Source organism: Takifugu rubripes, chromosome 7, assembly GCF_901000725.2.
Source record: "Takifugu rubripes chromosome 7, fTakRub1.2, whole genome shotgun sequence".
In the NCBI taxonomy this organism is placed as follows: Eukaryota; Metazoa; Chordata; class Actinopteri; order Tetraodontiformes; family Tetraodontidae; genus Takifugu; species Takifugu rubripes.
Window position 1 is genome coordinate 1,789,946 of NC_042291.1, and position 17,522 is coordinate 1,807,467.

The window sequence follows — 17,522 nt, forward strand, 5'->3', positions numbered from 1 at the left end:
CAAAAACAACAATCTGTCAAGGCTGAGGAGAAGAAAGAGGATCAGAGAGCCTGGGGAGTAGGTGGGGAAAGATCCATTTCAGTACGCTTCAAAGCGGTCGAACAGACTCACTCCGGGACCACCATGTGACACCCGTGTGTTGCTTTGGAAATTCCTGACCTGTCTTCAGTTTCTTCTTTGCAAAGTCCCTGAAGATGGCTCTCATCATTTGTCTGATCCCTGGCATTTGCTGCGCCCGCAGGATCGCGTGTCACAGCTAATGCTGCCCGCTCCTCGGAGAGAAATAGATGCTCCTACAATAGAATTGTACCGCAGCGCCGGGGGGCGCGTTGGGGACGCACGGGAGAGGAGAAGACAGAAAAATACAGGTGCACTTGAGTCAAAGTGCACCAAGCGTGCGCTTCTCTCCACGGCTGGCCTCACCACAGACACACACACACACACACACACACACACAACTCATTTACAGAGAATCCAGGAAGGACTGAACTAGGACCCAAGTTACAAGTATTTATTTGTTTAAATTTGCACAGGTATCAGCGTATTTAACCTCAACTCTTCAGTCTTGTAACGATGATCTCGAGATTGTGGATTGGTGTGTGTAACATATAACGTTACCTACATATGCGATCATCTCAGTTTGGTTAAACTTCTGTATTACCTTCATTATTGAAGGAACCCATATCGGGGACATGGATGTTGTTTTTGCTGATTTTTTATTGTCCATTTGACAATTCTTGACTGTCATAATTGTATTTTGTCTCGGATGGTTGAAGCGCTGAGTCGGCCCTTTATGCAGATGAGCAGTGTCTAAATAAGCCCGGCTCTGTTCAGATGTCTTACACTTCACCAGATTGTGGGCTGTTTTCGCAGCTGTTGTGTTTCCTCACTCAGCATTTGCATTACAGCAACTCTGGAAACGCATCTCAGATGGCTCATCTCTGTTGAATATTGTCTTTCTTACTCTTGAATTTGCTTGACTTCCTGTTGACACCGATGCTGTGAGGCCTGTGCATTCAAAAGTTAGCTTTTAAATTGTTGTTATTTTTTGCTTTATTCTGTTTTCCGAGATCCAACTGCTTTCTGGTGGTTTCAGGGGTGCAGGTTTCCATCATGCCCAGGTCCAACTCTGCCTCGAGGTCTCGGAGCCGCTCCAGGTCCAGGTCCAGGTCCCGTTTTACCTCCCGCTCCAGAAGTAGCTCGAGGTCCCGGTCCAGGAAGCGCCGTTACAGGTAGCGTCTGTCGCCCCTCCCAAACATTGAGCTGGCAGCAGTGTGCTTGTATGTTCAGGAGACGTTCCCAGATGAGAGCATTGGGATTTGATCTGCCCTCGTCCCACGTGGGGACACATCTGACCTCATGCTGACTGAGACAAAACAAAGTCTCTTGTCATGAAAAGAGAAACTAGCAGCAGGTGCAGCCGGCGACATGCTGGTTGACTGCACACTCATCATCATTCTTAAAGGACTGACCATAAATTAGGCAACTGAAATATGCTATATATACACACACACACACATATGGGTGTCTGGTTGTGTGTGAACTGAGAGAAGGAGTTACCTTTTCATTGATTTAGCATGTATTTATACACAGAATTTGGCTTCTGCATCCACAGGAAATTAATGTTTGCAAAAGAGTTCAAATGTTAATTTCAAGAACTTAACCTAGAGTTTTCCCAACCTGGGAAAACATTTTCGTAGTATCCCATCTCTGCGGCACGGACGCTTTCCCCCCGCTTTGCTCATACTGCCTTCATTGTAGTTTTATCATGTGATTATGGGGTGCGTTTGGAAGCAAAACCTCCCTCTAATGCCTTTACTGGCAGATTGGCTGTGGCATGGCAATAAAATCCCAGCAGCTTTCCTGGAAGCGACACAACATGCATTAAGATTTGCACGAGTAGAGGAGACATTCGGGGGCTGTAAGGGTCATACGAGGGGGTCAGAGAGCAACACCGCCCAGCAATGTGCTGAGCTGAAGCGTTCACTTTATAGTTTAACGTGACTTCCCTCTCACTGTTGCCATCTTTTGCAGCCTGAAACAGTTGAAGTATAAAGGATTTACTTTATGAAGCTGAAACTGGTAGAACAGCCCATGTGGTGGGCAACCACACAGTCAGAGTATTCCAGTTGATCCCCACCTACTTCCAATGGTCCATGTGACTGTGTTCCAGCAGAGCAAGGCAGACGAGATGTAGTAGTGCTAGCTTGTGTTGTGAGTGTGCAGTGCAGCTCAGAGCGCTGCCTTCTTCACTTTGTATTCCAATGAAAAAACACAACTGGTGAGTTTCAGATTTTTTTTCTATATCATGTCTGTACATTATTTTAGTTACAGTTGCTGTTAAGATAACACCGAGGAACTTATTGAGCCATTATATTTGTGCTTTTTTTTCTTTTTAGCATAACTTTCAAAGCTGCATGACTATGTGGTACATTTAGGATTCAGAAATAACTTTGTCCTTCTGATTGATGTTTAGTGACACTTTTAGGGTCGTGTATCAGGGGGAGAAAAATCTTGCAGACGCTAAAAGCATGTCTGGACTGGGCTGTCACATGTTCAAAATGGGAAGACTGATAAAGCTACTTCTGTGGGAAGTTTTGGATGATGTCTTTTCATGTGGCTTGGCTTGAAGAAGAATCTGTTTCGGATACGAAATCCAGGATTCAAAGAAGAGAGCATGCTGTTTCATGGCTCCGATTTTCCAGCCTTTGCAGGATCAAGCTGGAGCGCTCCAGATTATTTTTAGAAAAGTGCAACAGAGCCGCCATGTGGACTTATGTGAACCTACAGTTTGGCTCAGCGCCTCCGCTCTTTGTTTTTTTTTTTTCCCCAACAATTGCTCCTCTGCAGTGGTTTGCCATCAACTCCTGCACAATAGCGAATTAGGGTTTGGCCACACTCGCATGCTGCACTTTAGCCATTATTTCATTGTATTTTTAATCCAAGATTACATATTTAGTACTGCATAAATGTTCAAATACAGAGTTTCTGCTCCAGTGATGCCAGAATATAACATAACCATATCACCAACAAATTGAAATGATAATACCAAGGTGTTTCTGTTTTTGTTGACAGCTCCAGGTCTCGGACACGGTCAAGGTCACGGTCAAGATCTCATTCTCCCCCTAACAACAGGGAGAAGAACTATCAAAGAAGCTATCAAAACAGTCGCAACTACAGGGGCTATATCCGCGGCGGGCGGAGGCCATTCAATTTCAGGGGCCGAGGACGCGGCTTTTTTCCTCGCGGACACTACCAGCGCGGGGGCGGCGGCTACAACAATCATAACTTCCGACCCAACTGGAAGAATTACAAGCAGAACCCTCAAAAAAAGCAGCAGCAGTACCACCACCACCAGCAGCAGCAACAGCAGCAGCAGCAGAACTACTCACAAGGACGACCTCAGAATTACCAGAGCAGCTCAAGAAGCCCCCCTCGTGATGCCTCTCACCACTCTGATCGATCCCCCACGCCGCTGTCCAGGCACTCGAGGCATTCTTCGTCCTCCTCCCACAACTCCTCCCCCAAATTCAGGCAAAACTGCCTGCCGATTAGCCAAAACTCCAAAGATGTGAAGGAGAAATCGTTGGCTTCCAAGGTGGTCCAGAAGGAAGGGGGGGGGGATGGAGAGACGGAGGCACTTGTGGTCGGTTTGGCAGGAGATGCAAAAGAAGATGGTAGTGGTGGGAAAACAGAGGGGAGCTGGCAGACCACGACAAACTGCAGCAGCGGCCAGAACCAGATGAGCCCTCTGGCGAGCTCTGCTGCTGGCGCCGGTCAAAACGCCCCGCATAACGCCGCGTCAAATACCCCCACTAAAATGACAAACGCCATTAGCAATGGCGGCCCCTCATGTGAGGCGGCATGCAGTTCATTCGCAACCAAAAAAGCCTCTCAAGAATGCCTGAATTCAGTGCTTTCCAGCTTCTTCTCCAATGAGGACTATCTGGAGGGAGATAAAAATGCAATCTCCATCGCCTTTGGAAAGTAAGACTGTTTCCCAGACTGTTTCCCAGCTAAAATGAACTGACAGCTTTGCCTTTGTTTATTTTTAGAAATGTCGCCTCTGTTGTGTTAACACAGAAAATGCTAAGTGATGCTTTTGCACAGCCAGATATGAAGCTCTCCCTCTCTCTGTCACTGTTTAGGTTTCTGGAGGAACAAAACAAAAAAGCCAAAGCTTTGGAAAATGGCAATGACACCGAAACCAAGGAAGTCAATATGGAGCAAGAAAAAGTAAACGGCAAACCATCGACCATTGTCTCTGACTCAGCGCCAGAGCAGTACAACAGGGCCGCCGATGGCAGCTTTTCTATGAAGAGCATTCTGAAAGCTTCTCCTTTTCTGTCCCCCGATGGGGAAGACAGCGAGGAGCCAAGGTTTTTTCACAATGACGACTTCTCGAAGGTCAAAAGCCAGGCCGCTCGGTCGGCCCGGGATCTGTTCAGCAAAAGGCCATATGTTGCCTATTCGCAGGCGGCCAACAGCGACGCCATGACTGAGGACCTGTATCTCAGTCAGAAGCAGGAGAAAATGGCCGGCCTGGCTGCTGCCCTCAGGGAGAGAGAGGCGGTGGGCAAATTTGACGGCATGTCTGCCGACGTTGATCTCAAAGCCAGGAAGATGGCGCCGTCTTCCTCCATCCTGTCTCCTTCTCCACGGAGGAGGAATCTTGAAAGAGAGCTGTTCACAATTAAGACAGAAGACTCGCCTTTCTCGTTCCCGAGAACATCGGAAGCGAAAATAAACGTCCGGGCGGACTTTCTCAGAGAAAGTCTATTTGGGTGAGTCCCCAAAGCTGCACTTTAACGCCGCCGTCAATGAATGAGGCTTCATTTGAACTCAAAGCGATGCTCCCTTTGTCATTTCTAGCTGTTCCCGTTCCCACCGTCTTAGCCGAGGAACGGCAGCTGTCTCAGTGCCTCGTGCAGTCCTCAAGGAAGGATCAGGAGTTCCGCGCCATCTTCCAGCACATTCCGAACGCTCAGTTACAGAGGTGTCCATCGGAACTGTTCGCTCAGCACATCGTCGCCATTGTTCACCATATTAAAGGTGAGTCTTTGCATTTAAAGCTGCAGAACTTTTAAGACGAGGCGGGTTTCTGTAAAAGCGCCGCGGACTTTATGCAGAGGCTCTCGTGAGGGGGTCACTTTTAGTGCGGCGACACGCTTGGTGACAGGTGACCGAGGCTGACAACAGCTGTGTTTACCTCTTCCTGCACAGCTCAGCACTTCCCACCGTGCGAGATGACCCTAAATGAGCGTTTCACCATGTACCACAGAAGAGCTGCAGAGAAGGAAATAATGAAGCCCAGAAAAAGCCCAGAGATTCACAGGTAGCCCACTTCCCCCCAAGCCTGGAGGTCAGGCTTGTTTTCTCACCAGGTTTTCTTCTCCTCCTGTCTTGTTTGGCCTCTGCTGAGCCACTTCTGTACCGTGTGTGTGTTTAGCCTAACTCTGTTTCTCTGCCACAGGAGAATTGACGTTTCACCCAGAGCTTTTAAGAAACACTCGCAACTTTTTGAGGCGGTGAAAAGCTCAGAGGATGACCCGTACAAGGTGACTGAACGTTCCGCTGTATGAAGTTTGTTGGAAGCACATGAGTGACCAAACCAGAGGCCTTTAGACTGCATTTTGTTTAAAGCCTCTGGCTTTCCTTGAAGAGAGGTTCAAAATGTCTAAGAAGTGAAAAAGCAAAGCAAGGCATTTTGACTTTGCTCTATACTGCCCCCACATGGTTAGAATGTGATCCGGTCAAGACTATTGAGTCATATGAGTTCAGACACGGAAGCCACTGTGCCAAAGGATTCTAAGCTGTTGTCTTTGTAAGTATTCCTGAAAAAACTAAGGACAGGAAATAACCATCAGCAAGCAATGTTGCACCTGTGCTTCTTTGATTTCTGTTAATGCTGCATGGACACAGCAGGGCAGCAATCACCAGGCACAAATGCTAAAAATAGATATCATCCAAACTTGGATGTGCATGAACCTTACAGTTCTGCTGTTAAAGAACCATAACAGTAGTTTTGCTCAGTCAAACTGTAGCTTATGCTGTTCCCCAAAGCATACCACCTCATTCCAGAGGTTCTCACTCAGGCTCTGATGTTCACCGTCTGACGTTGTTTGGGTTTGGCGTGTTGAAACGCGCGTCCGAGGCCCTGGGATTGGTTTAACATTGCTGTCAGTGGAAGCGCTCCGGGAAGGAATCAGTGAAAACAAGAGAAGGAAGAGAGGAGCGCTCCTTCCTCGCAGGCTCAGGGTGCTTTGAGCTGTTTCTGCGAGGTTGCCCCATTACTTTTTAAATTTATTAATTTTTTAACATTTAAATGTTGACTGGAAATTGAAAATGTATGCTTTGGAGAATTTTAGACAGTCTTCAGCAAAACTACTGGTGTGGCCCTTTAACTGAACTGGGGATAAAAAAAAATAATCTAATTTATAACGTAATTTTGTTCGGTGTTGGTTTGGATATCTGTATTTAGTCCGTCAATGTTGTGTTTCCTCTTTTGGATTTGACTAGGACGGCGGGGAAAAACTGAAGAGCGATCCCATGGATCTCCGTCTGGATATTGAGCGCCGCAAAAAATATTGTACCCAAGAAAAACATCAAAATCGAGAAAGAGACACGAAAGATTGTGGCAGAGAGACGCCAGTGGACAAGTTCTCCGAAGGCCACAAGAGTTCAAAGTACGCCCACCTTCCCTCAGCTGCCAATGATGTAATTTGCATAATGGCCTGAACATTTGCATCCTGGTTTTAGGAAAAGTAAGAAGAGGCGTTCCCGCTCAAGCTCTTCCTCCTCCTCTTCCTCCTCCTCCGAGTCCCAAAGAGATGAATTACCCTTTGAGAGGAATAAAGAGAAAAGTCTAAACCCGGGCCGAGCGGGCGAAATCGAGTCACCGGGATCAGTTGCAATCATGAGGCCACAGGGGGGATTTGTGAGTTCTGCAAACTCCTTTTTAGTTGATCTGGAACAGGTTTAAGAAAGGCGCGGAATCAAGTTGTTAATTAAGCTTTTTCATTTCTTCCTGGATCGTATCATAGCAAGTTCGAATCCGAGGAAGGGGTTGGAACAGAGGCAGTTTCCAGGGCAACGCTTCACATAGCAACAACCTGGCAGCACACCCCAACAAGGATGAGTGGGACCCAGAGTTCACGCCTAAGAGCAGAAAATACTACTTGGTATGGCCGAATTCTTCGCTTCCCAACTTTTCCCTGTACTGAAATTAAGTCATCGCGCTGGTCCGTAACACAATTTTCCACTTGACAGCACGACGACCGAGACGGGGAGGTTGACCTTAAATGCACAGAAAACCGAGGACGGGGCGACTCCTCGCGTGGAAGAGCGCGCTTCATCATACGCAAGGCCACGAGCGGCCCCAGCGCTAACAGCCCCAAATGGGCCCACAAGAAGTTTGGGATCAACGTTGAGGACCGGGCTGAGCGAGAGAGGGAGACGCAACAGGACCACAGAAACGAAAGAGAGTCGGCGGGCGAGCGCAGCTGAGCGGCGGCGCTGAGAGCTTCACGCCGTCGCAAAGTTCAGTCCAGGCAAAGGCCTTGACCCCCGAGCTGGCGTGGGGGGCGTGGCCCCCAGCACCATCTATACGATTTTAGAGCGCTCGGGCGAGATGATGCTCCAACGTCAATGCGGAATATTCAATATCAAAGGTTTCAAGGAAAACCGAGTGGAAGCACTGGTTCAGAACTGCTGTTTGCCAGATAGTTTCACATTGATGTCCTATTTTTTTGCTTTATTCTCTTTCTTTGCATCATTTGGTGGTGTTTAAGGGTGGTGATATACCACTTTCATATTATATAAGAGCTTACATGTAACTGTAATAACAAGGCAATAGAACGTTGGAAAGCAGGATGGATGAGCTTGTGTGTTATAATAATATCTGAAACCAAAGCAGCAGACAGGATTTTATTATAATGTACTGTATGTATATAACGCGCTCATGCTCTTACACAACTACTGTAGGTTTTTAACAGGAATAAGGTTGTTTAGCGGAGTTTACCGCTCAACAGTGCGAGTCATTTAACCTTTTCAACTCTCAGATAACCCTGATTTCACAACGGGACCAAACTGTGAGGAGGGTGGAAGCCTTTGTTCTCAGATCTTTTTGTCATCAAAAAAAGATTAAATCGATCTAAGATGGAGACGCGGTTACCAAAGATAAATCACTTATCCTCCTAATTTACTGATTACCACATTGATTACCACATATCAATAAAATACTCAAATTGTGTCGTCCTCTGGACTCAAGCGGTTTCTCTCTGGTACCTGGGCGGGTTTTTTGGATTTCTCTGTGATGCTGTAGATGATTTACTGGTTTTTTATTTGCTTTTTTAAGTCCTGCTTTAGTTTTAGATCATTTTGTAAATGACGTGCATATGGTCTGTTTCCCAGTTGGTAGGAATCAGGGACAGAAAACGTGTTTTACAGACACTGTTTTGTGTTTTGGTATTCGACATCTTTGCTGTAATCCTTCTCCAACTGGCTGTTCCGTACATCTACTGCTCATGTTTGTATGATACTGGAATACAGATGGAGCTGAATTCACTGCTTCTTCAGAGCTGCATTTTAAACAGGGGTTGTTTCCCATTTGATTCTGACTGTAAATTAAAACAAAAGGACAATCGTGTTGATGCGTTTTCAATGGTTTGATGCAAATGACACCCTCATTTACTAGCGACAATGTAATACACACGTTTGTAAGGTGCGACTGCGCAGGTATTTTGCGAGAATTGCTGAGGTTAGAACGTGTTCTTGCAGCATTCTCTTGGATAGCCTTCTGCACAACCGCTCCTAAAAAACCACCCAAGCATTCAGAGGAACCCTGAGCACATTTGGGCACATCAGCTATAGCTATCTCTCTAGAGGTAGAATGGGGGGGCCGAGCATTTAGCTACCAGGCCCCCTGCTATGGAACCAGCTCCCTGTCCAGGTACGGGAGGCTGACTCCATCGCTCCTTTTAAGATCAGACTTAAAACCTTCCTCTTTGAAAAAGCTTATTGTTACAAAATCTGTAGTTCCAGTTATTATCATAGACAGACAAATTATCATACTTAGGGGGTCGTCTAATCGTTAGGTCACATCTTAGTTATGCTGTTATAGGCCGAGGCTGCCGGGGTCCAGAAACATGATCAGCTGACAGGCCTCTGTCACCCCACTGGGTCATGGTTTCCTCTCCTCTCCTCTCCTCTCCTCTCCTCTCCTCTCCTCTCCTCTCCTCTCCTCTCCTCTCCTCTCCTCTCCTCTCCTCTCCTCTCCTCTCCTAGAGACAATTTTTATTGTTACAGACTTTTATTGCTCTAGTTACCTACATTTTATTCCTCCAGTATGTATCATATAAGTGATTTTAATCATTGTACATCATCATTTTACCATGTTTTGAAAACATAGCAGCACTCTTTAAAGAGTCCGGAGTTTCAGAGTATCATTACAACCTACCAATAATGTTATAATGGAACTGTGATGACCTATTTCGCCATGTGTGTGTGTTGTGTGCGTGTGTATGTGTGGACTAAACTGAAAATAGACAATAATCCACTGTAGCCTTGAGCCAATTTGAACTTTGTTCATTTGCTGTAAACCAGTCTTACTTGTTCTTTTGTCTCCTGTACCCTCCTTCTGAGTCACTCTCTCCCTCTCTTTTTCTCTTGCTCTCTCTCTCTGTCTTTATCTGTCTATGTCTGTGTGTGTGTGTGTGTGTGTGTGTGTGTGTGTGTGTGTGTGTGTGTGTGTGTGTGAGAGAGAGAGAGAGAGAGAGAGAGAGAGAGAGAGAGAGAGAGAGAGAGAGCCATCCTCCTCATGACAACTTGACTTGTCATGACTAGCCTTGGAGAACAGTTGCTCAATGTTAATGTTTGACAGAAGGAAGGACTGTGGCAAGCTAACGCCGCCACGGTATTTCAGTTCTGCTTTCCTTCCGGTGTTTTTGGTGGATTAAAGCGCAATTAAACACTCACATATTGAGGAGAAAACAGAAACGATGATGGGTGAGTCCTTTATCTCTCTTACGACATTAAGAAGGCTAAAGTCATAGACTGAGTGGCTGTGAATCTGTGATGCCTGTCCAGAGACAGCTCCATTGCCATGGTATGTGGGAATAGTGCAAAATAACAAGCTTTATTTCTGGTTTGTAGGCAGTTTTTACTGTACATCGGGGCTGAAAATTGGTGCTCTGATATTTCTCTCTCTCACGCTACAAAAAAAGTAATTCATCTCCAAAATATAGAATCCCTGCAGATCCCTGAACTTGGCTCGGTTTAGAAATGTCAGGGCAAATAACACAAACGGCCAGAGCAACACTGTTAAAAGGAATGTGATTTTCTGCCCCATTTATGGCTGCGCTGCAGAGGTGCTGGTCCTGATCGACTTTGAAGGGACCATGAGCGACGAGCTCACGGTGAAGATGGGGGATGTGGTGAAAAACGTCACCAAGGGCAGCGAGGAGGGATGGCTGCTGGGTGAACTGAATGGAAAAAGGGGCCTTTTCCCTTCCAACTTTGTCAAGGTTGGTGAACAACCAGCGCGTAGTTTTACGCTCCCTCTGGTTGTTAAAACACAGCGTGCTTTGTCTTCGAATCACAGGAGATACCAGTTTACTTAATGGGAGACAGCAAGAGGGAACCGCGAAGCCTTAGAAAAACTGGTAGGTCAAATGTGGCGTGAAGGGGAAAGTGCGGCAAGCCGGACGCGTCCCACACCTATTCACCGCCACACTCCCGGCGGCTTCTGTGTTTGCAGTAAAAAAAATGCCACAAACGAGGAAATGTGAGGTGACGTTTACCTACAACCCCGTGAACCCCGACGAGCTGCAGCTGAACGTTGGGGAAATCATAGAGATCATCAGAGAGGTAGAGGCTCAAGGCCCTCAAGTCCATTGGTTGGATTGGAGGACGGGTTGTTCTTTTTGAGCGCGTTTTGGGTTTTCTCCACAGATCGAAGATGGATGGTGGATGGGCGTGAAAGACGGCAAAGTGGGAGCGTTCCCTTCCAATTTTGTCAAAGAGATATTTGTGGCGCCAAAAGGTTGGCCGAGAGGATTTGAGCCGTCGCTCTTGTTCGGGTGCAAATGTCGCTAATTGTTCTGTTTCGCAGAGGACAAAAGCAACGATGGCAAAAGCAGACCCAAACTCGCTAATGTTTTCAGCCGGGAGGTAGGACGGAGACACGCTTTGCTGATTCAGCTGTATGTTGTCGTAATCGCCTTGTTTGTTTTCTTTTTTCTCATGTCTGGCATGAAGATGTCTCAAAAGGCAAGCGTGAGGAACAAAAGCAAACCCAGTAAGTTCCCACCTTCCTGCTCGACCCGGGCCGTTTCTGAAGTCACGGGACGGGTTTATTTGTGTTCAGACACGTCACAGGTGGTTCTTATGAGCTGAATTCTTCATGAATGGGGTCATATGTGGCCTCTGTGATGGCTCCAGGTTTACAGCACCGCACCTCCAAATATATTCTAACTAATTTCAGGCAGTCATGTGACACCTGTAAAGGCTGATAAGATCTGTCCTCTCAGTCATGTTATTCCTCACACCCGCTTCCTGTTTAGATCTGGACTGGTGTCAACTGAACTTATGTCCTCGTCTCTCCAGTGACAGAATGTTGCCAGGTCCTGTTTGACTACCAGGCTAAAACGGAGGATGAGCTGCAGTTGAAGAAAGGCGACGTCATAGTGATACTGAATAAGGTTCGGAAATGCTTGTTGACACTCTTCTGTGACTTCCCTGATGGACTCCTCCGACTGCATTTTCTTCTCTTTTATGTTTATCCAGTCAAACCAGTTGAGCCACTGTCAGAAATCATGTGTCAGATTACATAATGTGCTTATTTATATCACCCAAATGTGGTGGCTCCTCAAATCAGGTGGAGAAATCAACAGAAATTCCCAAATCTCTCAAATAAAAAGGATAAAAGCGTGACTCATGCATCTTCCCTGACCATCTGTTAACCTCCCGTCGTCCCAAAAGACTGTTGTGACTGTTTATTCTGACTGTGAAGGAAACAGAAGATGAAGGCTGGTGGGAGGGAGAGCTAAACGGACGCCGCGGCTTCTTTCCCGATAACTTTGTCATGGTGATTCCGCCGAAGGACATTCTGCAAGTGAGTCCAGTGAAATCCACTTTAGCCCGACTGTCGTTCCCGTGCTGGACCTGCTCCGTACCACGCGTTTGAAAACTGTTCTGCCATGAAGTCGTGGACATGTTTTACAGTAATGCTTTTTGGAATTGTGCTATTTTGAAGTTAATTGGAGCGACAAGCAAACATTTAATGTCATGGATGCAGTGAATTTTTTAGAATTCGTCAAGGTTTACATTGAGGAGTGAGGTTGCCCAAAGGTTTCTGCTTCTCCTTCTCTAGGCTGGATCCTCAACCCAACTGCCTGAACGCAGCGCTCAACACAAGCCCCCCGGTAAGCGAGCACTACGCTGCAAACGCTGCGCTAAATTAGCCTAAGATGCGTCGGCCGTGTCCTCGCTGTGGACCTGGGCACCAACAGGATTTCTGAAACCCATCACTACTTCAGTAGTTAATGGATTCCTACAGAGCCTAGAAGACATTCTTTTTACACACTTTTGTATTTTGACGCCTTGTGACAAATGTTTGACACATACCTAAAAGTAGCTTTTCAGTTGCGTAATAAGGTCGCATTTGGTTCCCTTTGATCTCCCTTGAGAGCCGAATGAAAGGGCCACATGACAGTTCTGAGAAGTTGTGACTTTGTTTGCTGTTCCAGTGGGTTTAATGTGTTAGAGATGTCAATCGCTTGAATGCTTGTTTTACTTTGGGGGGCTTGTCAACGCGGTGTCTCCTCTGCAAAGTTCCCATGAAATTAAAGAGGCAGATCAAGGCAGAATCCTTCTGAGCTGGAACACAAACACGTGCAGAAGAGGTCTCATCTTTGAGAAGCCAGAGCAGGAAGTGGCTTACTCAAATTATCATGTCTGCAATGGAAAATTCAAATATTAGTTGAATTCTTTAAAAAATAAAAAAAGCTGGTGTAAATATAAAGCGACTGTGGTACCTTACAGTCGGTACAACACCCCCCACCCCCCCTTGTGTGGTATCAGACATAACAATTCACAGGAAATCTCCGCCTGTGATGGGGGATGGTGGCACTGGTCATGTGACTCACTTCAGGAGTCTTGGAGGAAACCCGGGGGTAGGAGGGGTGGATGTGAGCGCTGACACAAAGATTTGAACAACCAGAACAAGAAGCAACACTTGAGCGACTATCGCTGGGTGGAGGATTCGCTCCGGGGGGGGAAATGTTGCACAATATTTTGAGGATGCGAGGTAGGCGAACAGTTCTTCTTCATCACCGGTTGCTGTTCTTCTTCTAGGCTGTGATTTGTGCCTGCATTTATGTAGCAGCTGTGACCAGAATAACTGCTTTATTTATTTTGACCAAGTGAGATAGAGCGAATTAGATGTCTGATGTCAGCGTCCAAAAGTCCTGAAATCAGTGGTTGCGCCGCTCCCTGAGAAACTTGTTAAAACCCTGTGGAACCATTAGTGAAGCACTTTTGGATGCAGCTGCGACCTGATCTTGTATGGTGACGTGTGCAACTATACATTCCCATGTGGCTGCTTGTTAGCTGTGTTAAAGTCACACCAGCATGTCTGACCTGTATCATCAGAGGTCATATTTTAGGTTTCATTTCTCCACAAGCCGTTCCTTAATGATCAAACCAGCCACATTTAAATTTCGAAGGACATTATAAACCTTTTTGGTGTCATTTCCAGGTAATAATTATACTGGATCAGTTCTGTATTCTCTAATGAATCCATGTTGTTTATATGCCAAAACAACATTTAGTGTTGATTTTTCAGCGAAAACAGAGGCATCAGAGCCGGAGAACGGAAGTCCTGCAAAAGTGAAAGGTAAACCTGAGATTTGCTTGGTTTGACCCTGACACGCTGCACTGGATGACAGTATATGAGTGTGAAAACTGATTTACAGACAATAAGCCGGAAGCGAAGGACCTGAGAAGCAACCCTCCAGCTAAAATAAAGCTGCCATTCATCACCAAACCCAGTCCTCCTCCAGTCAAGGACAAACCCAACAAGGTTTTACCCAAGTGAGTATAGCTGTCTTGTATTTGTCACATTGATTGTTTTAACCTCGGGTAAAAAGTGTCGGTGTCTGACGCTCTTTACCTGCTAGCACAAGCTGCCATATTGCCCTTAAAATACAAATACCAGGACATTTGACCTTTAGCAACTCAGTGGAAATGTGTCATGAGTAAGACTGGAACCCATTTCCTGTTTCCTGCGCAAACCGCACGGACTGACTCACTCAGGGGGAAAAACAACCCAGTAAGAACAGGGATTATCTCAAATTTGCTTCCACGTGCATCAGCTCGGGTGTTTCAGTCTCATTTATCGGCACATTACAGTCTGATTTGGATGTTAAAAGTAAGTGGCGTGAAGCTGGATCCCTGCTGTGTACTGATGGTGAGAGACGTATCAGGATGCTGAACTTCTGCAAAGCACAGCTGCCAGGTGCTGCACCTGCACCCATCTCAGAGAAAAGGAAACCGGAAGCCACATTCACGCATCTTTAGAGAAGAAGAAAGACTTTTAACTGTCAAAAATACACAACTATACCAGGATGTGTGTCCTCTTATTTTCATTAGAGCCAGCGATGATGTGGCTCCAGAGGTGAAGGAAACGGACAGATTCGATGGCGTGGTTTTGGAGACTGAAAAGCTAACTCACCCCACAGCAAACCGAGCCAAACCCCCCCAGAGGAGACCACCGTCAGGCTTGATAACGGCCACCCAGGTAAGTGAATTATTTCTTAGGTTTGTTTTTCCTACCCAAATTCTGTCCATGACATTTGCAACATGGGTTTGCCAGGCAACTGCTTTAGGTTCGGATACTCGAGTCTCAAATTTCCCACCTGGCACTTGGTGTGTGTTTGACAGTGTAAACGCAGTGACATTTTCCCATGTTTTTTTTTTAAATTTTAATTTTTAACCATAATTAAAGATCACACAGGAGGAATGGTCACACTGAGAGACAGCCATTATTTTGGTTTTATATAGAGTTTTATACCTACTGCTGCTCTCAAGGTCCAGTTGTCATGCAGGGGAAATCATTAACAAAGACATTCCTGAAATCTCAGATAGACTGGACAGAGTACAGCCATAAGGTCTATTTGAAAACCCTGGTTACACCCATGTAACAGCAGTAACAATTTATGGCCCCCTCTCTGGGCTTTCATAGAAATATTTCTAAGAGTAACTCACCCTCCATTAACCCATGTTTGCCTTTTATTTGGTATCATTTAGAGGTTGTCAGGATTTAACGTTTTTAAGCATGCCACCTAATTATTTGACGTGCATGACGTCAGACGACCTTCGGTTATGCAATGGCATCTTCTCACCACTGGGAGGCGCTGTAGTACCACGAAGAACAGGTTTTTGAAGAACAGGTTCTGTTTTTAGATTTAAGTTATTGTAATTACTAAAAGAGGTGTATTAGGTTAAGAAAACCAGGCATTTTCCCATGTTTATAAATGGAAATGTTAAGTAAATGAGTGTGTTTGTTTAAAGATTGAATTTATTTTGGGCCATTCTGTTCACCCCAGGGCATTGACCAGAATGAACCAGAATCAGCACCCAAGGTCCAGACAGACAGATTTCCCGCTTTGCCAAAGGTCCGTCACATGACTGGAGCACAATTGTGTCGTTCCCATAAACTAGTGATGAATGGTCTACATTTTCTCCACTGCGATGCACAGACTTCAGAGAACCTACTGCCATCTCCTGCGAAACCGGACCAACCAAAGACGCCACCACCCTCTCGACCTCCGGCGCCTAAAGTGGTCGTGGACGGCAGGCCAGTGATCCAGAAAGAAGAAATCAGTCTGGAAAATCTGCAGGCTGAAATTAAAGAGCTGAGAATGGCTCTGGAGCTGCTACAGAGGCAACATGAGTGAGTTCTCTTTTTAATAAGACAACAGCCTCTCAAGCTTAGTTCTTAATTATTCATGTAAATAAAGATGCTATACTGGACCTACATGGTCACAGACTACACAATTATGCATTTTTTATTTGTTTTTTTCCCATACAGGCAAGATATTAAAGAACTGAAAGAAGAACTGAGCCAGGAGAGAAGTAAAGGGACCATCCTGCAGGTCAATGGGAATGCCGCTAAAGAATAGTCGGGTCTGGCTCCTGGTTTGTGCTGTTGTTACTAAGTGGTTTGTCTTTTTCAGTTGGAAGTGCAGAGTTTGACAATGAAGCTGTAGTGCTGAGCTCCTGACACACACTGTGAGTGGACACACTGGGCCTCTGGCTGTTAAAATGGACAAGAAGTAGAACAAAAGGACCATCGAACAGAGGCTACGGATCAACCGACTGCAAAGACAATCATAACTGAGGCTGAACATGCACTGGACATTCTAAAGTTTTTAAACTGGGGCCTGCTTTAATGGCTTTACAATTACTGCTCAACACATTCCATTTTCAAACTGATGTATAGTTCTAAGACTTTCTGGACCACAGTATATGTAATATATGCAGCTGTACATACGAGTGATTATCCATGATATATTTTGCAAATACATTAAAATATAGTTTTCAGTCTTTTATTTGGGCACTGAATCTTTTCACCAGATGTAATGTGAGATCAAACCAGTAGAGGTCACTACCGCGCAGCGCATTACAAACAGCTGTACACGTTAACCCTGACCATCAGGTTCAGTTGGGAAATTTATTTGAAATTGAAGCAGCTGACTGTTAAATAAACGGCTCTGTGACACAATCGAGTTGAAAACTCAGCCTTTGCCCCAGGTTGACAGTAAAATTGTCAAACACGCTGACTTTTCCTGGCTGGATTTAGAAAAAAACGACAGACTGAGAACGTCTGCACAGCGAAGGCTTAAACTTGATCACAATTGAAACATGCCAGTCTTCGATGTAATGTACAGCTGCGGATCTGCTCTCTCATATTGGCGTTGGTGACAGTGCTACCCACTGTAGAGCACATCTGGACGACATCTGGAGGTCATCGTAGAACGGGTGCACCAGAAACTACCATGGGAACAGGCTATTTTTAAATATTACGAGGTCACTGAAGGCGCAGGAACGAAAGGAACGAAATACATCAAACTATGTGAACAAAGAAGCAATTGATGGCAGCACAGATTAAATAACAAGATGAAAGAATGCTTTTTCTATAAAACACAAAAAGCATGGGAAAAGGCGATAGATAGATAGATAGATAGATAGATAGATAGATAGATAGATAGATAGATAGATAGATAGATAGATAGATAGATAGATAGATAGATAGATAGATAGATAGATAGATAGATAGATAGATAGGTGGAAGCCTCCTCCAGGAGGAGCTTTCACTAACTCAGTTGTTTTTTTTCAAAGAAGACGGGAAATGAATTTCATTCCCAGCAATCATATTACATCTCTTATCATCTGTCATCTGACTCCACTGGCACCAAGCCCTTATTATCAAATCTGACAGTTGGGGTTTAAAAAAAAAAATT

At 45.4% G+C, this 17,522-nt stretch overlaps 2 protein-coding genes across 2 annotated transcripts; both read left to right on the forward strand.

Annotated features, from left to right (window-relative positions):
- Positions 1-75: 75 nt before the first annotated feature.
- Positions 76-8,647, forward strand: thrap3a (thyroid hormone receptor associated protein 3a). The gene is made up of 11 exons (XM_029838500.1): positions 76-368; positions 1,097-1,232; positions 3,076-3,987; positions 4,149-4,786; positions 4,873-5,052; positions 5,224-5,335; positions 5,474-5,558; positions 6,520-6,686; positions 6,760-6,937; positions 7,044-7,181; positions 7,270-8,647. Exons 1-11 carry the CDS (start codon positions 260-262, stop codon positions 7,504-7,506), a joined length of 2,892 nt encoding a protein of 963 aa, XP_029694360.1. The 5' UTR covers positions 76-259; the 3' UTR covers positions 7,507-8,647.
- Positions 8,648-9,829: 1,182 nt separating this feature from the next.
- Positions 9,830-16,610, forward strand: sh3d21 (SH3 domain containing 21). Its single transcript, XM_011605074.2, has 17 exons — positions 9,830-10,005; positions 10,366-10,523; positions 10,601-10,661; positions 10,757-10,866; positions 10,951-11,041; positions 11,111-11,169; positions 11,257-11,296; positions 11,605-11,699; positions 12,011-12,112; positions 12,371-12,422; positions 13,844-13,894; positions 13,974-14,091; positions 14,650-14,797; positions 15,606-15,674; positions 15,759-15,952; positions 16,091-16,154; positions 16,236-16,610. The coding sequence occupies exons 1-17, from the start codon at positions 9,999-10,001 to the stop codon at positions 16,266-16,268; spliced, it is 1,452 nt and encodes a 483-aa protein (XP_011603376.2). The 5' UTR covers positions 9,830-9,998; the 3' UTR covers positions 16,269-16,610.
- The last annotated feature ends 912 nt before the right edge of the window (positions 16,611-17,522 follow it).

What these genes read in the sequence shown, in the direction of transcription:
- thrap3a (XM_029838500.1), top strand. Translation starts at nt 260, where the DNA reads ATGCTGCCCGCTCCTCGGAGAGAAATAGATGCTCCTACAATAGAATTG. An exon ending in GAGAAGACAGAAAAATACAG is followed by an intron (nt 369 to 1,096) that starts GTGCACTTGAGT and finishes TGGTGGTTTCAG; the next exon opens with GGGTGCAGGTTTCCATCATG. An exon ending in ATCTCCATCGCCTTTGGAAA is followed by an intron (nt 3,988 to 4,148) that starts GTAAGACTGTTT and finishes GTCACTGTTTAG; the next exon opens with GTTTCTGGAGGAACAAAACA.
- sh3d21 (XM_011605074.2), top strand. An exon ending in CTAATGTTTTCAGCCGGGAG is followed by an intron (nt 11,170 to 11,256) that starts GTAGGACGGAGA and finishes TCTGGCATGAAG; the next exon opens with ATGTCTCAAAAGGCAAGCGT. An exon ending in GAGGAACAAAAGCAAACCCA is followed by an intron (nt 11,297 to 11,604) that starts GTAAGTTCCCAC and finishes TCGTCTCTCCAG; the next exon opens with TGACAGAATGTTGCCAGGTC.